The sequence below is a fragment of the Salvia hispanica genome, chromosome 3 (genome assembly GCF_023119035.1).
Source record: "Salvia hispanica cultivar TCC Black 2014 chromosome 3, UniMelb_Shisp_WGS_1.0, whole genome shotgun sequence".
NCBI classification, from domain to species: Eukaryota; Viridiplantae; Streptophyta; class Magnoliopsida; order Lamiales; family Lamiaceae; genus Salvia; species Salvia hispanica.
In genome coordinates this window covers 12888006-12908410 of record NC_062967.1, presented here as the reverse complement: position 1 = coordinate 12908410, position 20405 = coordinate 12888006, and the positions used below count along the sequence as shown (strand labels likewise).

General features: G+C 35.8%; 1 protein-coding gene across 2 annotated transcripts; it reads left to right on the top strand.

The window, feature by feature from the left end:
• Positions 1–32: 32 nt before the first annotated feature.
• Positions 33–13440, top strand: LOC125214586. Of its 2 annotated transcripts, none has more exons than XM_048115675.1 (27): positions 33–99; positions 239–493; positions 815–874; positions 977–1069; positions 1566–1794; positions 3071–3177; positions 3280–3339; positions 4053–4153; positions 4480–4574; positions 5415–5435; positions 5538–5633; positions 5736–5856; positions 6012–6191; positions 6322–6518; positions 7402–7670; positions 8310–8411; positions 8488–8664; positions 8759–8947; positions 9610–9851; positions 9931–10077; positions 10453–10693; positions 11615–11743; positions 11816–11959; positions 12402–12452; positions 12533–12715; positions 12847–12906; positions 13219–13440. In XM_048115675.1, exons 1-27 carry the CDS (start codon positions 94–96, stop codon positions 13291–13293), a joined length of 3630 nt encoding a protein of 1209 aa, XP_047971632.1. In that variant the 5' UTR covers positions 33–93; the 3' UTR covers positions 13294–13440. The 2 variants fall into 2 exon arrangements, with proteins under 2 accessions (XP_047971632.1, XP_047971631.1); XM_048115674.1 differs by having other exon boundaries at positions 12399–12452.
• The last annotated feature ends 6965 nt before the right edge of the window (positions 13441–20405 follow it).

Here is a 20405-nt window from a genome sequence, read left to right as displayed (position 1 = left end):
TAGTTGCTGCTGTAGCTAATGTAATAGAGCAGGATCCGATCACTGCACAAACCACTCAACCGATTCTTCCTGCTACTTCGCCGAGATTTGTCCATGGCGGTTGGTCTCAAAGATCTCGTTTCCCTCTCTCTTTGCTCAATCATCTACTTCCAAATTTAGAATTGCCGTTTCATTTTTGCGCGCTTGATTCAGTGAGGGAAATCAATGCTGTTTAATTCGTCATTTCCACTTTTTACAGGAGTCATCGGGCACGACGCTCATGGATCTCATAACCTCGGACGGTTCGCCGTCGAAGCCCTCACCGGCGGCGTCGACTACGGCGCCGCCGCCCGTCGATTCCCCGGCGCCAGCTGGCGCGCCGGTGCCGCATGTGGCGGAGCGGAGGTCTAAGAAGGGGACATTAATGCAGATCCAGAGTGACACCATCTCTGCTGCCAAGGCTGCTTTCAATCCAGTTCGCGCCAACATTATGCCCCAAAGACAAAAGAAAAAGGTCTCCGATTTTGTGTTTCTATCGTACTTGCAAGTTGAGATATGCGGTGAAATGAGCTAGGATTTGATTCGCCTGAGGTCGTTTTTTTGATGAATCATTCTGTGGTCTTTTGATCTACCTTGAATTGTTACTGCATTTCTTTTATGTATGTTTTTGTTGGTTCTTCATTCGAATGGAATCGAAGCTTAGGTTTCTTTTGCGTCAATGGTGTGCAGAACTCAATTTCTGTTCATAACTTGCACACTGCTGTTATGACATGCAAATGTAGTATGTAATGCTGCAACTTTTTTACTGCTTGATGCTTTTATCTGGTTGTAACAGCCAGTGTCTTATGCCCAACTTGCAAGGAGTATTCATGAGCTAGCAGCCTCATCTGATCAAGTATTATTCCATTTGCTTTTATCTCTATTTATTTATTGTATGTTTTTATGGTGTTAAATAAGTTTATCTCCTGATTTCCACTTTCTTGGTGTATATTCGTAGAAAAACTCACAGAGGCAATTGGTGCACCATGTATTTCCAAAGCTTGCTGTCTACAACTCTGTGGACCCGTCTTTGGCACCGTCACTTTTAATGGTATGAGTTTTCCACGGAGAATTTTCTACTGCTATTTTTCCCCCAATCCATAAGACCTAGATGCTTGTCTAAAGAAAACCTAGAGCTTTAATTTTAGCTATTTGATATTCTTTGCTATCAAGTTCAGCGACCCAAAATTCATTTCTTAAGTTTTGTTAATAGATGTAACATTTGGTTTGCTTGCTGTGTAAGAATTCGACTTCTATCTTGGGCTGTGGTATCAAATCATGAGATCATTTTTTACATTGTATACATCCAGATCATTAACTACTGAAGAGTACATCCACTAATAGTGAACAGATAAATCCTAATCAGACAAGAAAAAATCTAGGACGAGCAACAGTCATAAAAAACTGGAATATTGCGAATTTTGCTGATTCATCCATATGATCATGTTGTGACGCACATTTCTCGGTATCCAAGTTACTTATAATGGTCAATATTGTTTTCTAAGAATGAAAAGTGATTGTATCTTTTTGTTTATTCTGAAATCTAGCTGGACCAGCAATGTGAGGATAGGACTGTGCTGCGGTATGTTTACTATTACCTGGCAAGAATTCTATCAGATTCTGGTTCGCAAGGTTTAAGCCCTGGTGGTGGGATACCTACACCGAATTGGGATGCTTTAGCTGACATTGATGCAGTTGGAGGTGTGACAAGAGCTGATGTTGTTCCTCGAGTAGTTGAGCGATTAACTTCAGAAGCTTTAAATGAAGAAGTTGAATGTGAGTAATGACTCTTTCTTACATAATTTAACAAGTTATTATCCATCTCGTTTACAGCTTTCTTTTCTTGAATTGTATTTTTTTTATTAATATTGAAAATATTTAAAAAAGAACATTTTAAATTATAAATAAAATTTAGGGTTTATATTCTTTACAAGTCTGGTGTTTTGGAGCATCCTTATTAGAAAATGACCATCACTTTTCTAATCCTTCATAGCATAAAAGTTTGCAGTCTTGTTACCTTTTGTGAAAAGCCATTTAATTCTTGCATACTTATTTGTTATTCAGCTGTTCTGTTGGCTGACCTTCACATTGGGTTGTTAATCTTTGAGCATCATTCATGAATCTCTGCTCCTCATTGTGGTGCTTTGTTTTTAATTTTGAATTTCCTATACATGTGACCGCACTTCCATATTAAACCACTAGAGGTAGTACTTTAACCTGGCGAAGCATCTTGGTCTGCCACTTGATTCTCATCTAGTACAGACCTAGCTTCTCATTGTTACATCTTCTAAAATGTTTCTTGACTTAATCTCCAAGATCAAATAGACTTGAGAGATAAGGGAATAATGAATAAATTCAAATGTAATGTCTTTTCCAAATTTCACAAAGCAATTAGCCCCAGTAGATATGAGGTGGATACTGTATATTTTGATAGATATCCTGGTGTAAGTCTAACTAGCTTATATGCAAATATTATTTGAACCAACTTTTTAATAAATATAATTCAATGCGGATTGATTCTGGTCTATGCTGGGTTTTGGAGAGATCGATAAGAAGTTTACTATTTGGCCACAAGACGCCGGTTATGATCTTGTTACTTTGGTGGTGATTATGGAACTGCTTTATAGGTGTTCTAGGGTCAGGACAATCCATGGAGCATTGTAACGATAATTTTTGTGTGTGTGTGTGTTGGGGGGGGGGGGGGGGTTGAAAGGTACATTCTGTGGAGTTAATTTTTCCATTCACCCACGGTGAAAACATGGAACTGCAAATGTTGGTAAGAGTAGGAAAACGCGGAATAGGAATAGGTGTGAATAAACTTTCAACATATCACTTGTTTTTCAATATTATTGTACCTCTGGCTTGCATGGGGTTTGGGGTGGCTGTAAAGTTTCATATTTATAAATCAAATATTCAGATCTTCAAGTTTCACTTGAAATTACTGGTGCTGGTGTGTGTTAGTTGTAATTCATGAAAAGTGCTGCCTAGACAAAGTTTTATGTAATACCTGAAACTGAAGATCTGCAATTTATTTGTTTATGTTCTCTTAAAGTTCATCCACGGAGGCTGCAAGCACTGAAGGCTCTTACTTATGCTCCTTCAAGCAACTCAGAAATCCTATCCAAGTTGTATGAGATAGTGTTCTGCATTTTGGAAAAGGTTCGTTTAGTTTTAACTTTCTACCTAGTACCTATCTCTTATCTGGGACGAAAAACTGTATACCTACTTCTGAATACTCAAATAGAAGTTTCTGATTGCCAGGTTGGTGAACCTCAGAAGCGAAAGAAGGGGATATTTGGAATAAAGGGAGGTGATAAGGAGGTAATGACTGTAGTTACTGACTTCTTGTTTTCCTGTTTTTCTCTAACTTCTTGATTTTCTTGCTTCTGATTCCGCCTTAAACGTATCTTAAATGTTAAAACTTACATCTGAATCTGAGACATCCAATTGACTACAAATCTCAGGGCTAACTCCATCTTTTATTTTGATATGATATACTTAGTGTTCTTGGTTTGAGTTATTAACTTTATTATTTGCATCCAAACCAATCATAACTTATTGTGCCAGCTGCAAGCTGTATATACTGTTCATATATTTATACCTTGAGAGATGGTGCAGAAGAATTGATAATTGACCTTTTTAGGATTTTTCACACCCCTACAGCCTATAATGTCGTTCAGTTTTAGTTGAAAATAAATTATTATGATCTTTATCATCTATCCACCTGGATGTTGGCAGCTAGTTATAAGAATTCACAATCGTAGTCCTTGAGGTTTTTAGTTTAATTGATGTATGCTTTCTTGATATTTAAGTGCTTCCACGCTTAACATTACTTTTTCCTTTTTCTTATTAAATGTATGTTTAATTCAAGGAACTTTGGGTGGTTTGTCATTGACTAACTGGCTCTTTGACTTCATCTATATAGGTGGATTGATCTTACTAAAACTGACTTATTAAGCTTTTCTGTGTTTTTGGGACTGTTTAAAGTAAATGGTCAATCACTTTCATCTTTCTTTTGGTTGGTAATTCATCAGTCGGTCATCCGAAGCAATTTGCAATATGCAGCCATAAGTGCTTTGAGAAGACTCCCTCTGGATCCAGGAAATCCTGCATTTCTCCACCGGGCTGCACAAGGGTTAGCTTACTGTCTTTAATTGATGCTTTACTTACTAAGGATGTCTGGAGTGCAAATGTGCAATGGTCTTTCTGTACTAGGCTGCTTGTTTGTATTTAATCTTAATCCCAATCCTGGTTAATAATATTCGATATTATGAGAAACTTTTTGGACCTTCGTTATATTTTGTTACTTACAAAGACACCCTTAAAGATATCAGTTAGTTTCTGCATCCAATTAGTTTACTCTATTTTATTACCAATCTTACTCTATTTATAACCACCATCTATCCATTAATCTTCATTTTTAAATCATCTAAGACCCTCCTATTTGGAATGACATTGCAGTGTTTTGTTCTCTGATCCAGTAGCTGTGAGACATTCCCTGGAAATTCTATCTGAATTAGCTTCAAAAGATCCATATGCAGTCGCGATGGCATTAGGTAATGTTCTGCTTTGAACTTTGAAGTTTCTCAGTATCTCGTTTTAGATTTTGTTCATAACATGCATATCAATTGGTGTTTACTTGGTGATAAGATATTCTTGTGATGGGCATTTTTACACATTTTCGTATCACAACTCATTGTTCTATATATATTGGAGTATCTCAATTTGCTAACTGCATGTCTTATTCTTCTTAGTTCTTAAGAAATGTATAAAAAAACTGTGGAGCCCATTTTGGAAAATATAGCTAGCTATGGAAGCAAAACCATTTTAAACTGAACGCTGGATAAAACCCCTGTCGATGCAGCAGAGGTTCATTGTTTTTAGTTTTTCTTAAGACTTTTGGAGTCCTCCAAATGCTGCTATTTATTGTATGTGGTCATATGTTCTAAGCTGTAGAGCAAATCTTTACCCCCTTCCAGTATGTCCTGTCCCCCTTTCAGCATGTGCATGGGCATATTTCTTTTTAATATCTCTTAAGAGAAAACAAAAGATTGTGATCAACATATTAGCGGAAAACCTGTGGCCTCATTTAGCAGTCACTGGACACTGCAGACCCCGTAGAGGGTCCACCAGATTGTTAAACGGTGTGCGGACGATGAGTTGTGAAGTTAAAATTATGGTAGACAAATGGTTGTTTTTTCACTCGAGATTAAACTTGAAAGGCTCATTTGTGTATAGTTCGATACAAAAGGCGAGCACAAAAACGTGGATGAAACCTTTTAATATCTTAATGCTTGCTGTACTTCTACTTTTATTGCTAGGATGATATAGTATACGTATATTTGAATTTGATATGTTAAATTATATCTAATTTTCGTAATTTTTGGTATTTGCAGGAAATTATGTCCAACCTGGGGGTATGACCGATATCTTTTACCTTCTGTTCCCTTAGATATGCATGAAACCTATCCTTGAATTCTTTTTTTACCATTATCTTCATCAGAGTTTCTATAAATCAGGGGCCCTGCACGATGTCCTTCATTTGCATGATGTTCTTGCTAGAGTTGCACTTGCTAAGTTGTGTCATACCGTGGCCAGAGCTCGAGTTTTGGATGGTACATGTTTATGAGTTTACCTTCTCTATGCAGTTGCAGTTTTACTTCTGAACTGTAACCTTAGATTATATAGAGATGACATCCAATTATTTGTGAGTGCAGAACGTCCAGACATCAAGTCTCAGTTCAATTCTGTACTCTATCAACTTCTCTTGGATCCCAGTGAAAGAGTTTGTTTTGAAGCTATACTTTGTGTCCTGGGTAAATTTGATAATTCAGAAAGGTACCCATTAATACCATTGCAGTTTTCGCGTTGTCGTCTTTAAATTTTTTATTTGGACCTTTGATGGGTGGCATTTGTACATAGCTGATGCATACATATTTCTCAGTTTCCCAATATACTCCTAATAGTTCAATTATTTTTAAAATTCAATACAGGACTGAGGAAAGAGCTGCGGGATGGTATCGATTAAGTAGAGAAATTCTCAAACTTCCAGATACCCCTTCTATGAGAGAGATGACTTCTGATGAAAAGGATGCAGCTCCACCAAAGACCACCAAGGATAAATCTGCAAAAACTAGGCGTCCACAACCACTGATCAAACTTGTCATGCGGAGGTCATACTCCTCTTTTTGTTATACATTTGCTTGCTTAATGTGGCAAGGTGTCTACATTCTTTGTACATATCATCATTAATTATCTATATGAGATTCAAGCATTACATGGTGCTTTTGCTTTTATTTACAGATTGGAAAGTTCTTTCCGGAGTTTGTCTCGACCTGTATTGCATGCAGCAAGCAGAGTTGTTCAGGAAATGGGAAAAAGTCGTGCTGCTGCGTTTGCATTAGGTCTACAAGACATAGATGAAGGAGCTGAAGTTAATACTTTCTCTGACAACAACGACTCATATGATCCAGATATAAATCCAACTGCACCGTCAGAAGGTAGTGCATGTGTTACCTGCATTACCCTTGTTTTGATGTCCATCATTTCTTCTCAAAAGCCATGAGCTAGTTAGCATAGGATGAAACTTATATTAGATGATCATGAGTTCTGCCATTTACCACCATTTCACAGGTGCAAACAATGCTTGTGTTGTATTCTTGAACTTTTAAATAACTTATAAGCTAAACCAGGTGGTTGTTATAACTTTTAATCAACATGTAAGACAATTGATTGTTCATGATCGAGTGTCCCCGCAAATGCATGTCTTATGGGTTGGGGATTGTCCTTCACTACTCATGAGGCCCTATTGGATTGTTCACTTTGCTGAGGTGTTGAAGCAAATGGTATGGAAGGACCAAAGAGGAAAGGGTGGAAGTAATACGAGTAATATAGGGATAAGAAGTAAAGGAAATGAAGTGCACCTGTTGGAGAATTATACCCTTCTCTCTCGCTGGTCAGTCTAGAGTCCATGTTCCTCCTATGGAAAATGAAGCAGAAACCAAGTTAATTCTTGTTGAACATTGAGTTGAGCTTAATTTTTTATTTTCCATTAGGGTTGTGTTCTCGGGGTGTGATTGTCGAATTCTTTCCTTCTATTGGTTTAATGGTTCTTCGTCAAATAGTCATTCTATGATGTGGACCTGATTTAAGTAACTGTGCCACTTTCCTGATTGGAATCTGATACTCTCTTCGAACGTATTGCTTATTCATTTGGTTCTAAGCATCTGCCATTTCGATAATCCATGCAAACTATACCTGGATGCTTGTATATTTATATAATTCAACCTTTTCAACTTTATTTATGGCCATACTACTTTGCTTTATGATTTTCCATATTCTCTGGTAATATATTATGTTTTTCTATTCTGCTATTGTTGCCAGGTCGCAGAGTTCCCCCAGTATCCAGTGGGATTGGTTCGAAGGACACAATTGCAAGTTTGTTGGCTTCACTAATGGAGGTCGTGCGAACAACTGTTGCATGTGAATGCGTATATGTACGTGCAATGGTGATTAAAGCTCTGATATGGATGCAAAGTCCATATGAATCTTTTGATGAACTGGAATCTATAATTGCTTCTGAGCTCTCAGATCCATCTTGGCCAGCAACTTTGTTAAATGATATATTGCTCACACTGCATGCTCGTTTCAAGGTACTAAAGATGGAAGGAGACTATGGTTAATATTTCTAGACATTATCCCCTCTTTCTTTTGTGGCTCTATGAATTTTAATCTTTTCCCTCTTCTTCCCCCTTTCACCCCACATTTCTTCTATTAAATTCTTACTATTGTGTCTATCATGGCTGGAAAAGTTTTATTTCTTTAGGCTAAAAGAGAGTTTTATTTTCATTTTTGAAGTGGCTAGAATTTATTAAGTTTCATATATTTTCATCTCTTATTTCAGAAATTAGTGCTTCTTGTCTTTTGACTCTTGCTTCCCTGGAAATAGGTTGCTCTTCTATTATGTATATATTACCTGTGTTTTGATGAAACACATCTTTAAACATTTAACACTCTCAACTTAAGCTTAATATTATAATCTTTCAAGAACATGCTATGTTCTTACACAGGGGCGGAGCCAGGAATTAAAATGAAGAGGGGCAAAAAATTATGTATAGCAAATAATTGAATAATTGAGAAGGGGCATTTAAGAAGAAATTTCAACAAACATGCAAATTTGAAGAAATATTAGTACATGTACAAATTTTAGAGGAGGGGCAAATGCCCCACCAAAGGTCCATGTGGCTACGCCCCTGTTCTTACATATCCACTATCTCATTTGTATTTTTCAGGCCACACCAGATATGGCAGTCACTCTTCTTGAAATTGCTAGAATATTTGCAACTAAAGTTCCAGGGAAGATAGATGCTGATGTTCTTCAACTACTGTGGAAAGTATGCTTAGATGATCCAGTCATAACTCTTATTGCTCAACTTTTTTTTTTTTTACCTAACAGCATATGTTTCCTAGACTTGTCTTGTTGGAGCTGGACCTGATGGAAAACACACGGCCCTAGAAGCTGTCACAATAGTTCTGGACTTACCACCCCCTCAACCTGACTCAGTTTCCGGACTTACCTCAATTGATAGAGTATCTGCCTCTGATCCCAAGTCAGCACTTGCTTTGCAGAGATTAGTTCAAGCAGCAGTGAGTTATATGCTCCACTAGTAACATTTTGCATATTAAGGTTTCCCAACTGACAATTTTACCATATGCTAAGATACATTTCAATCATTTGTAGGTTTGGTTCCTTGGAGAAAATGCAAATTATGCTGCCTCTGAATATGCTTGGGAGTCGGCAACCCCACCTGGTACTGCATTGATGATGCTGGATGCAGATAAAATGGTTGCTGCTGCAAGCTCACGTAATCCGACACTAGCTGGCGCTCTAACTCGTCTTCAAAGGTGTGCTTTCAGTGGAAGCTGGGAGGTTTGTATCGTGTTCCTTGATTTCTTCCTTGCCCTGATGGAACTTGAAAAACTCGCTGATATTTGAGCATATTTCCTGCAAGATCTCGTATTTTTGGTTTACAGAATTTGGAGGTACAAATTATTAATCTAGGCCACACTTATTGTGAGATCTATAAATTATAACCCTTTCTCATGGTAATAAAATGATCTGGTTGCATTTTTCCTATGAGGGCTTAAACTCATAGATGCCTTCCTTCTTTTCCACCTTCCAGCCTTAATGTGCTTGAATAAGTGCGAATGCGATGCTGTTATTGCTATCAGATCCACCTTTAGAAGCCCTTGGGTATGCATTTATATAGTGTATCCAGAGTTCAATTAGTATAGGTCTTTGTTAGGGATGGACCAATAATAATAAAGTGAGGATTTCGGAAGACGTTTCTTTCAAATTTGTATCCTTCACTTCATCATATATCGTTGTTTCTTTTGTTTCTGATCTACCTTTGCCTATTTAGGGGGTCTCATTAGCAAAAGGAGTAAAGTTTTGTAAGGGTTTATTGTTTCAGAGTTACAGTGGTCTCTTTGTCTTGAAAAGAAGCAATAGTTTTTTAGGTCGACTTGACTGTATAAAAAAATTATCCAAAGAAGGGAATGCTAACATGGGTTTCTATGTGTGCATGCCAGATTCGCATTGTTGCTGCTCAGGCTCTTACAACTATGGCAATCAGATCTGGTGAGCCTTATAGGCTCCAGATCTATGAATTTTTGCATACTTTGGCTCAAGGTGGTGTACAATCTCAGTTTTCAGACATGCATACCAGTAATGGTGAAGATCAGGGAGCAAGTGGTACTGGCCTTGGATCTTTAATAAGTCCTATGCTTAAAGTCCTTGATGAAATGTATATTGCTCAAGATGAACTGATAAAGTAAGGAATACTTTCTATTATCTCCCAGTTTTAACTTTCTTGATGTGCTTCTCAATTTTGTTTTGCCCTTGAATGTTAGAGAGATGCGCAATCATGACAATGCAAAGAAAGAATGGACAGACGAGGAACTTAAGAAGCTGTATGAGACTCATGAGAGGCTGTTAGATCTCGTCTCGCTTTTTTGCTATGTTCCAAGAGCAAAATATCTCCCTTTAGGCCCAACAAGGTACTTTGTCTCATCTGCTTTACCTCTTAGCTGATGATATTGGATTCTAATTGCCACCTGAGTGATGATATGGAGACTTCATTTCTGGAAAAAAGAGGGTTTAGAGTAAAGCAGTAACAATTAGATAACAGGAAACCAAGAAGAGTAATTTTAATATCCAATCAACAAAGTATCAACTAACAAATCCTACTGCATGTATGCAATTTTGTTGGAGTTAGTAATTTCTTACAAAATGTATGCCCCCATGGAACCATTGTCCTTCAGTGTACATAACCGTTTTTCTGGTCATTGTAGATGTTGATAACAAAAATCTCAGTTCCTAAAAGAATCAATCTAACTGCTTTTCATTTTATTTTATCTGACATTTTGAAACAGTGCCAAGCTGATCGATATCTATCGCACTCGGCACAATATAAGCGCATCAACAGGCTTCAATGACCCTGCTGTTGCTACAGGGATTTCTGATCTTATTTATGAAACATCCAAGCCAAGGGTTCCTGATCTTATTTATGAAACTGTCAAAACGAGGTCAGCGGAGCCAGATGCACTTGATGATGACCTTGTTAATTTTTGGGCTGCAAATCTAGCTGATGATGGTGCACCTGCTATGAACAGGGTAAGAATCAATGAGCATGTCTAACATCTCATGGTTGGTACTTAGAATACAAATATCAAGCTAAGGAATGACAATAATTTTTCTTGTTGGCTGCAATATATTTAGTAATTGCGCACTTCCTGCTTTGGGATTGTTGCTGCACTTAGCTACTGGTAACAACTTTTATAGTAGTAGTAGTTTATGTATATTTATGTTTATAAACATATTGAGTGAAATGATTGATGTATTTAAACTCATCTACTTATAGGATTTTTAGATTGACGACTTAGGAATACCATATAGTTTTTTCGGAAAGATGTTTGCGCATGTAATTATTTGCCATGATATCTGCCATTCCCGTTAATGCACATTTCTATCTCATTTTGGCAGCTTTAGATGCAAAAAGGGTAAATCATTGTGTTAGATTATTGTCCCAACCCTTTGTTATTTATTGAGGCTAGATTGGAGTGGGCCATTGTTCGAGGATAAAGAAGAATCCTTAGAAGGGGTATGGGATAATTGGATAGCTATAGTTTAGAGTTGCTCGGTATGTTTAAAATCGCTGACAGTTATAGGGTTTTCGGATAATTTTACTTAGGATGTCGATATTTTTTGAGTACTACACATCCTTTAGGCGACTTGCACTTTCTGATTCGTTTATTGGACTTTTTGTTTCTTCATAAGAACCCCCAATATAATTTCTTGTTGTACTGAAGTGTTTAATGGTGAGTATTATGTTTCGCCCAATAAAGGAAATTGTAACCAATTATCTTAATATGCCGTGCTCCTGCTCTTTTATCTTGAAGTGTCAAACGGTGCCGGGGAACTTATCAATCAAGCTAATATTCTGATTGAATTATGCTTTCCTTGCTCTGACAGATTGCTGTAATTTTCTTGTTATTTGGACTTGAGAGATTCACTTTTTACTTGCTGGGTTTTCAGGTCAATGAATTTCTTGCTGGTGCTGGTACAGATGCCCCTGATGTTGAGGAAGAGAACATAATTTCCAGACCTTCTATGAGCTATGATGATATGTGGGCCAAGACTCTATTGGAAACGACAGAAAGGGAGGTTAGGACCCCTCCTGATCCTTTGAAATCTATATCCATAGTAGACAGCTTTTTAAATATCTGTGATCTGCAGGAATATGACGCAAGATCATCTGGGTCTTCATCCCCAGATTCAATAGGATCTGTGGAGACATCCATTTCCTCCCACTTTGGAGGAATGAACTATCCGTCATTATTCAGCTCAAAAGCATCTACTCGTGGGTCTTCACAGCCCAAGGTATGAATAAATTTTCACTGAACCTTCTTTTGTTTCCATCTGATAGCATAGTATGGCCAAAAGAATTTCTTTTGAATGATAATTTAGTCTTTCATTGAAGTTATATTGTAGCATGTGGTTTTTATCAGACATAAGACCATCTCCAACATTATTAAACTCATTCTCAATATATTCTGCTCATACCATTCTTTAGATTTTGTCTCCACTATACCTTTATGTATAAGTTATCAAATCTACAAATGGGACCTTTTTTTTATATTCAAGAAATTTAACAATTATCCATATGTATATGTTTGACCTGTTCGGAAAAGACCTATAACCTCTAGTTTGAAGGCTTAGAGTATAGCGGTTGGTTGGTGCAAAAATTGGGGTTTGTGTATATCTTGTCTACACATCCAAAAGTGATTATATACATTAATGAACACTTTTGAGTTGCAAGCAGGAAAAGCCAAGTGCAAGTAGATATGGTGCATATGAGAGTCCTGGTTCCCCGGTTAGATACTTGAACTTCCTTTTTATCCCACATTATAATTGTTAAGAAGAAAGGGTAGTTTGATGTGAAACTTTTTTCAGATAAGAGAAGAACCTCCACCTTATTCATCACCTGATCATCAAAGATTCGAGTCATTTGAGAATCCCTTAGCTGGCTCAGGGTCTGGGTCCGGGTCTCAAAGTTTTAGTGATGGACGGCCATCTTCTGGGAATCCACAGTTCGGGACAGCACTCTATGACTTCACTGCTGGTGGCGACGATGAGGTGAGTTACATTAACATATTCAGCTGGCTAATTGCAGAAGCTAAGTTATGCTTAAATCTACATTGCAACTGCTTTAATGTTATAGCTGTAATTTCACATGTGGATAACCTCATGCTTTCTAATATCTGCAGCTAAGCCTTACTGCTGGTGAAGATCTAGAGATTGAGGATGAAGTAGATGGCTGGTATTATGTAAGTATAATGAGCATATAAATGTACACACATTGTGACTCTATCAGTAACATAAACAGTGCCTTCCTTCCACTGAGCTAAACTAGTTTACGAGCTGTAGTAGTAACTCTTTTACTTCATCTATCTAAGGTTAAATCAGATTACTCACTACACCAGTAAAACTTTATTGTTCAACTTCTGTTATCTTTGACATTAACTAGGAACCTTTTTCTCCATTAGCAGAACTGTTTTTTCATCGTTGGCCTGCTCGTAAATGTGATTCGTGATTTTTAACAGCTCGTGTAGTTTGCTAACTCCGAAGCTTCTGCACAGGTCAAGAAGAAACGACCAGGGAGGGATGGAAAACTGGCTGGGCTTGTCCCGGTGCTGTACGTCACTCCATCTTGATGGAGCATGGATGGCTTGTACTATTTTGTTTTGTTGTAGGCTTGTAGAATTCTTAATGTAACACCTCATTAATTCTGTATGATTTCGTTAATACATTTCTGACAGGAGAATCACTTGAAATTGAATTGACACAAAATTTTATTTGCAGTCTGAGTTCAAATTTATTAATAGGAAATATTTTGAAACACATAAACGGCACCGCACCTTAAAAGAGGCGACTTTTGTTAGTACTATTTTCATTTATAATTAGGTGTATAGTATTCCTTCCGTCCTATAAAAATAAATGCACTTTCCTATTTTGTCCGTCCCACAAAAATATATGCATTTTATTTACTACTGTAACTATCATTCTCCTCCTCTCTCTTACTTTACTAATTTTATCTTAATTTTTGTGCCGTATACATTGTCTCTATTTTTATGGGACGAAGGGAGTGTATATCATGAAACATAAACACCACCCATACATAAACAGAGAAGGTAAGGTTGTTAGGAAAAGAAATTCTTTGGATTATGAATTTTAGTAATATTATGACTATTGAAATTATGATTCTTAGATTATCATTCTTAGGAAAATGATTACTAGAAATATGAATTGCGAGAATATGGTTATTGTATTTAGAAAAAACATGTCATAATTATGAAAATTTATATTTTTATGTATTTACATAATATAGTACAACATACAAAAAACTTTTGGGAGTATTTGTATTAAAGTAGTGATTAAAAGTAATTAATGCAGTTGGAGAAGCAATCGAATCTGTCTTCTGAATTAGGCTTGGGGAAACGGTTTTTGGTTCTTCGTTAACCGAGAACCCGAGAACCGAGCCTTATTTTTTCGGTTATCGGTTAACCGAGAACCGAAAAAATAAGATTAAAGGCTCGGTTCCGGTTATTTTTACATATAATTTATGTCAACAACATTTTTCATAAAATACAACCTAAACTCAACCCTTCTCACCATCACCCACAACTCCATCTCATCCACAACTCCCACACCTTCCACAACATGACTCTCCACATCTTTCTCCATCACCAATCACACTATTTCTATTCAATTTTTACAGTAAACAAACACTTCATTTATTGCTCAACATATGAACACAACAATCACTTATTATCTATTTGCATTATCAACAATCATATACCACAAAAGTAGATTCTCTTTGCATATGTCAACAGCTAAAAAATAACACTTATAATTCACATATCAATACCATGAATATCGAACGTCAACAACTCGCATTAAAATGTCAACAACTTAGAAAATAACACTTATAATTCACATATCAATAGCGAGAATATCGAATGTCAACAACTCGCATTAAAATGTCAACAACTAACAAATAACACTTATAATTCACATATCAATACCGAGAATATCGAATGTCAACAACTCGTATTAAAATGTCAACAACTAAAAAATAACACTTATAATTCACATATCAACTACGATGTCAACAACAAACATTATTCATGTCAACTACGATGTCAACAACAAACGTTATTTATGTCAACTATTATGTCAACAACAACATTTTACAAATAATTAATGTCAATAACAAATATTTTCATGTCAACGACCTATATTATTTATGTCAACAACAACGTTTTACATATAATTCATGTCAACAACAATGTTTTACATATAATTTATGTTAACAACATTTTTCATAAAATTTATGTCAACAACAAACGTTATTATATTAACATCTCATATTAAAATGTCAACAACTAACAAATAACACTTATAATTCACATATCAATAGGAAGAATATCAAATGTCAACAACTCGTATTAAAATAACAGTCTTTCTGCTCGTACACGTACTCCTGTGCCGATTTATTCAGCAGCATCACAATGATCGAGTGATTCAGCAGGAATTTCTTCAAAATAACAGCAGGAATTTTCAGCTCTAAACTAAAATTTGAAAAACATTGCTATTTATTAGAACTTCCGATGGTTGAGAAAATCGGAGAAGCAACTGAAAAGGGGAAAAATTCCTAATTCACTGGTTAGGAGTATCTAAGATCATAACCACACAAGCAATAATTTCATCGATCGATTGAAAATGCTCAAACACAAAATCAAAATAAAAAAAATGAGGAATCATGTGGATGCAAAATTAAACATGAACTCCACATTTGAAATCAATTTCGGCTGGAGAACGTCACCTTATCGCCGGTGGTGGCGGCTTCCTTCTTCGACGCCGTAAATGAACACTTATCTTTTCTCTTGTCCTGATTAATTTGCTGCTGCCTACTCTATAGACTGCAGAAACAATATCAATAAACACAAACATATAATTCACATATCAATACCGAGAATATCGAATGTCAACAACTCGTATTAAAATGTCAACAACTAAAAAATAACACTTATAATTCACATATCAATACCGAGAATATGAATGTCAACAACTCATATTAAAATGTCAACAACTACAAAATAACACTTATAATTCACATATCAATACCGAGAATATCAAATGTCAACAACTACAAAATAACACTTATAATTCACATATCAATACCGAGAATATCAAATGTCAACACTCATATTAAAATGTCAACAACTCGTATAATTCACCAGCATGAAATTAGCACGCCTTTCCTTTTTAATTTACTTTCTATTTTTGTTTGCAGCATTCAATCACAAGAAATATGGAGATTTCAAAAGGAAAACTTTCAATCTGTACAATATTTAATAAAATAAAATAAAAATAAATTGGTAGTATCATTATCTCTTCTTCTTCGATTTTTTACTGGAAAAAAGAGAGCCCATTCCGAATAAACTCACAGTAGAATTTGGGGCAATGTTCAAAACTGGAGTAATCCGAACTCCATTGTTGTACGATCTCTGCTGCTCTTCCCCAGCGACGGCTTAATGTAATGGTAGAATTGATTATGAAGCCCCGGCGCCGGAGAGCTTCGCCGATTAATCGGCGGTTCCCGCACCGAATTATGCTTCTGCTCAGTTCTAACATGATAAATCATACCATACTCAATTCCAACGTTGACCGGAGCCTCTTTCCCAATTTCTGCAGAGTGAAACTCACAATTCACAAACGATTCCATCGAAGCTATAATTGCATACTATATTCATAAATTTACCTGAAAAATCTTCCGAGGAAGGAGATACCATTCCTATTTCACTTTGTACATCTAGATCTGCATCGATTTCCCCTTTCCCCCAATTTCTCTCTGCGAATTATGTTCTCAAAAACCTAGATTTTCCGCCATTGAACCAACGCCGGAAGATAAATGATGGTGACATACAAGTGAAGCTCCGGTAGATTTCTGTCCTCCGCCGCGGCCTCTGATCCTTCGCCGCCGCAGCTCATTGTGGAGCAAAAATACGAAGAAGCTCTGCTGTGATTCCAGTTTCAATTAATAGAAAATTACCATTCTACCCTTTTCATTATAAAATAATCTAAAAATATTTTTTGTGTGGCAAAATCTGGACCACTCATTTAATGAAAATGAGTGGCTGATATTGCATCTCATTTCTCAATTACCCTAAAAAATCTCAATTGATCATGGACATATATATATATATATATATATATATATATATTAGTTTTATTATTATTGTTTTAGAAAAGTAAAAATTAGTTTGATGAATGATGTTGGTTTATATTGGTTTTGGACTTAGTTTTGTAAACTTTGTAGGAATTTGTTTTTTATGATGAAATGGAATCATGGTTTTGTCCTTTTGATTTCACGACTTATTACTTAATGTATTGTATTGCACTTGAATTTGGTTCCTACGTTGGAACCGAAGACCGAATCGATCGGTTTCTCAAGGAACCGAACCGACAAAGGGTTCGGTTTCGGTTCTGAATTTCAAAAAAAAATGGGAGTCAGTTACTAATCGGTTTGGTCGGAACCGAGCCGACCAAATTTCCACCCCTATTTTGAATCCTAGCCTCTTAAGTCTTAACTGTCACAAAACTCCCAAATCTGCACCTTTTTCCTTTAAATTGATGATTAAAAAAAATTATAGTAGTTTTACAAACAAAGTGAAAAATGTCGACAACAATGAATAAAGAATAGCCTACACAAGAAACCTAGGAAATTAATCCTAATTCAAAATCAACTAAACTAATATCAAAATATATTGCAAATGTGACTGACTATGGAAAATTTAATTTCTACTCCACAATATTAATAATAGATTTTGAATATATCAAAAAATAATAAATGATGTTTTAGAAAAAGTTAGCACCTTGAATACTAAATTTGTGTGTATACATGGAGTAGTCTTTAACGTGAGAGAGATTAACCACAAACACCACAGTCCAAAGAGTTGAAATTGCACAAGAGTAATTTTGATAGAGAATCACAGAGAAAGAAAAGTTTGAGAACAATGAAGAAAAAGAAAAAGAGAAAATCGTAGAAGAAGAAAAAAGAGGCACCACATATAATATATTTATAGTCCATAAAAAAGAATGAGGATCTTATTTTAAACATTTCTCTTGTTCCACTACAATTGAATACATTAATTTCCAATTAGCATTTACGCGATGGATAAAACGTTTCAATGAGATACTATTATGTGAATTGTGTTGATTTGCATTATTGAGCAATTACAAAAGTAAATTGCTTGAAACATTTTGTAATATTTTACAACCATCACCCAAAACTTCTAAATTTTCAAGATTTGTCCAAAACTTATATAGATATTCAAAATGATGGCCAAAACTTACCTTTTGTATAAGTTATTATAGATTTTTCAATGGGCCCACATAGTGTAATAAACACAATTTTAAATTTAAACAAAAAAAGTGAAAATTTATTAAGGGGCTAGTTTCTCTTTCTGTATTTCTCTTATTCCAACCTTTATCTAGAGAGAGAGAGAGTTTGTTTGCATGGAAATTATATTTCTCTTTACATATTTCCTTAACTAAATGAGATTTTATTCTTTTCACTTTGAAATTGGGAGTTTTATTTCTTATGTATATATGTACTCCTTCCGTCCCAAGGAAGATGACCCCTTCCTCAGATGGCACAGGATTTTATGCAATTATATTTTGTGTGTTAAGAGGAGAGTATAAAGTAAGAAAGGGGGAATAAAGTAGAGATAATGGTGTTTCTATTTTAAGTAATGGATCATTTTAGTTGGGACAAACCAAAAAAGAAAGTGTGTCATCTTCAATTGGACGGAGGGAGTACAATTTTAAAATTTTGTTTTATTATGCAAGCATGTCAACTTTTTAACTAGTATATCAAACCGATGAAGTCAGAATCCATTCCAGTGGACAAAATCAAATTTCAAACAAAATTTTAAATTAAAAAAAAGGAAACAATACAAACAAATAAAATTACTAAAATGATCTCAAACTCCATTAAAATTGAAAATCACAATTCTAGAATAAAAAAACATTCATTCTTCACTTTTCTTAGCAGGCTGAAAAAAGTTCCAGATTTGATTGAGAGTAAAATACATTACAACCTCTTAGAATTAACAAACAGATTCATCTTTCACTTTTCTCAGCAGGTTGAAAAAAGTGTCACATTTGATTAAAAATTAAAAAAATGTTACAACCTAGTACAAAGGATAGAGAATCATATTCTTACTGAAAGAATTGCACAGACATTATGAACCACATAGAGACCGATAACGAAAATTGTCAGCAGTAGTGAAACCATCTTCCATGGAGTCAAGTTGTATGCACTCTAAATTTTGCGTACTAAAGTTTTATCTGTTTTATCTTCACGGGAACGATAGGTGTTAAAAATTAGTTTCGTCGACTTAATTAGGTTATGGAACAATAAGTAAACTTGATGATTGACATCCAAATAATGGATATGAATGTGGTCCACCCCTCACTCCATGAAAGGTTACGATAGAGGCTTTGAAGAGGTTTATCAAGATATAATATCACTACCTTTACCTATTTCGATATATTGTACCGAAGTAGTGTTACATATTTCGGTATATTGTACCAAACTTCGGTACACTTACACCATACCGTTTCGTATAACTTTATACCGAAAAAATACTCTCTCCGTCCAATAATAATATGTGCACTTTCCATTTTCGTTTGTCTCATAAAAATATGTGCATTTCACTTAATTTTTTACTAAGTCAGAAAGGTAGCCGTTTAATTGCACTGCTCTGTTGGAATATCATCATTAAAACAATATCTGTTGGAACCCACGCCCCACAGCACCTCTTCTCAAAGTTCTAATGGAATATCATAATTAAAAAAACCTGACATTTACATACACATACACATACACATACACAGCGCCTCTTCTATACTCTTTACTTTGTCATTTCTTTGCAACCCGATTTCTCTATGATGCCAGCTATGTTCATTCCATGGCTTGTACAATGGATCTCTCACAGAATATCGGTAATGTCCATCAAAATTCAAAATTCATTGTTTACATTTTGTATAGATTTGATTTAATTTTTGACATTGTTTGCAGTTTTCTCCATTCCTAAGATGTTAGAGCGCTACGTGAGGTATCCAATTGTGGTTATATGGCTTTTCTTGCATTGGTTTTTTGGTTTGTCTTTACTAAAAAGTGTAAGTTCTTTAAAATACTAGATGAGAGTGGTGATGTGAGGTCGTTTGGAGAAAACTTTGCTCCAACTTTATTTTCTAGATTCCTCCACTGTGTGGAGAGGCGTGTGGGGAAAAAAGGGACGATATTGAATGAAACGAGGAAACTTTGATATGGATCCAGAGGATTGTACGATTAACTGCTGCTGTTATTTGGGAATGTGGTCCGCCCCTTCCTCCTCCTCCTCCTCCTCCTCCTCCGGCTCCTGCTCCTCCTATCCCCACTACACATACGAATGTCCTTGCTGGATGCCCCCAACCAACCAATTGCCTTGCCCCCGTCTTGGCAACAGCACACCTGGAACCAGCAATCCTGGCAGCAACACAACTACTGGCAAAAGCATTCCCAACAAAACAACTCCCGCTGGCACTCAATCTCCGGTAAATGCATACAATTCCATCACCTTTTTGAAAAATATAGTACTTCATCCGTCCCATAATAGATGTTACACTTTTCTTTTTAGTTTGTCCCACAAAAGATGTCACATTTCCTTTTTTGGAAAAAGTTCTCTTTCACATTAATATAAATATACTATTTTCT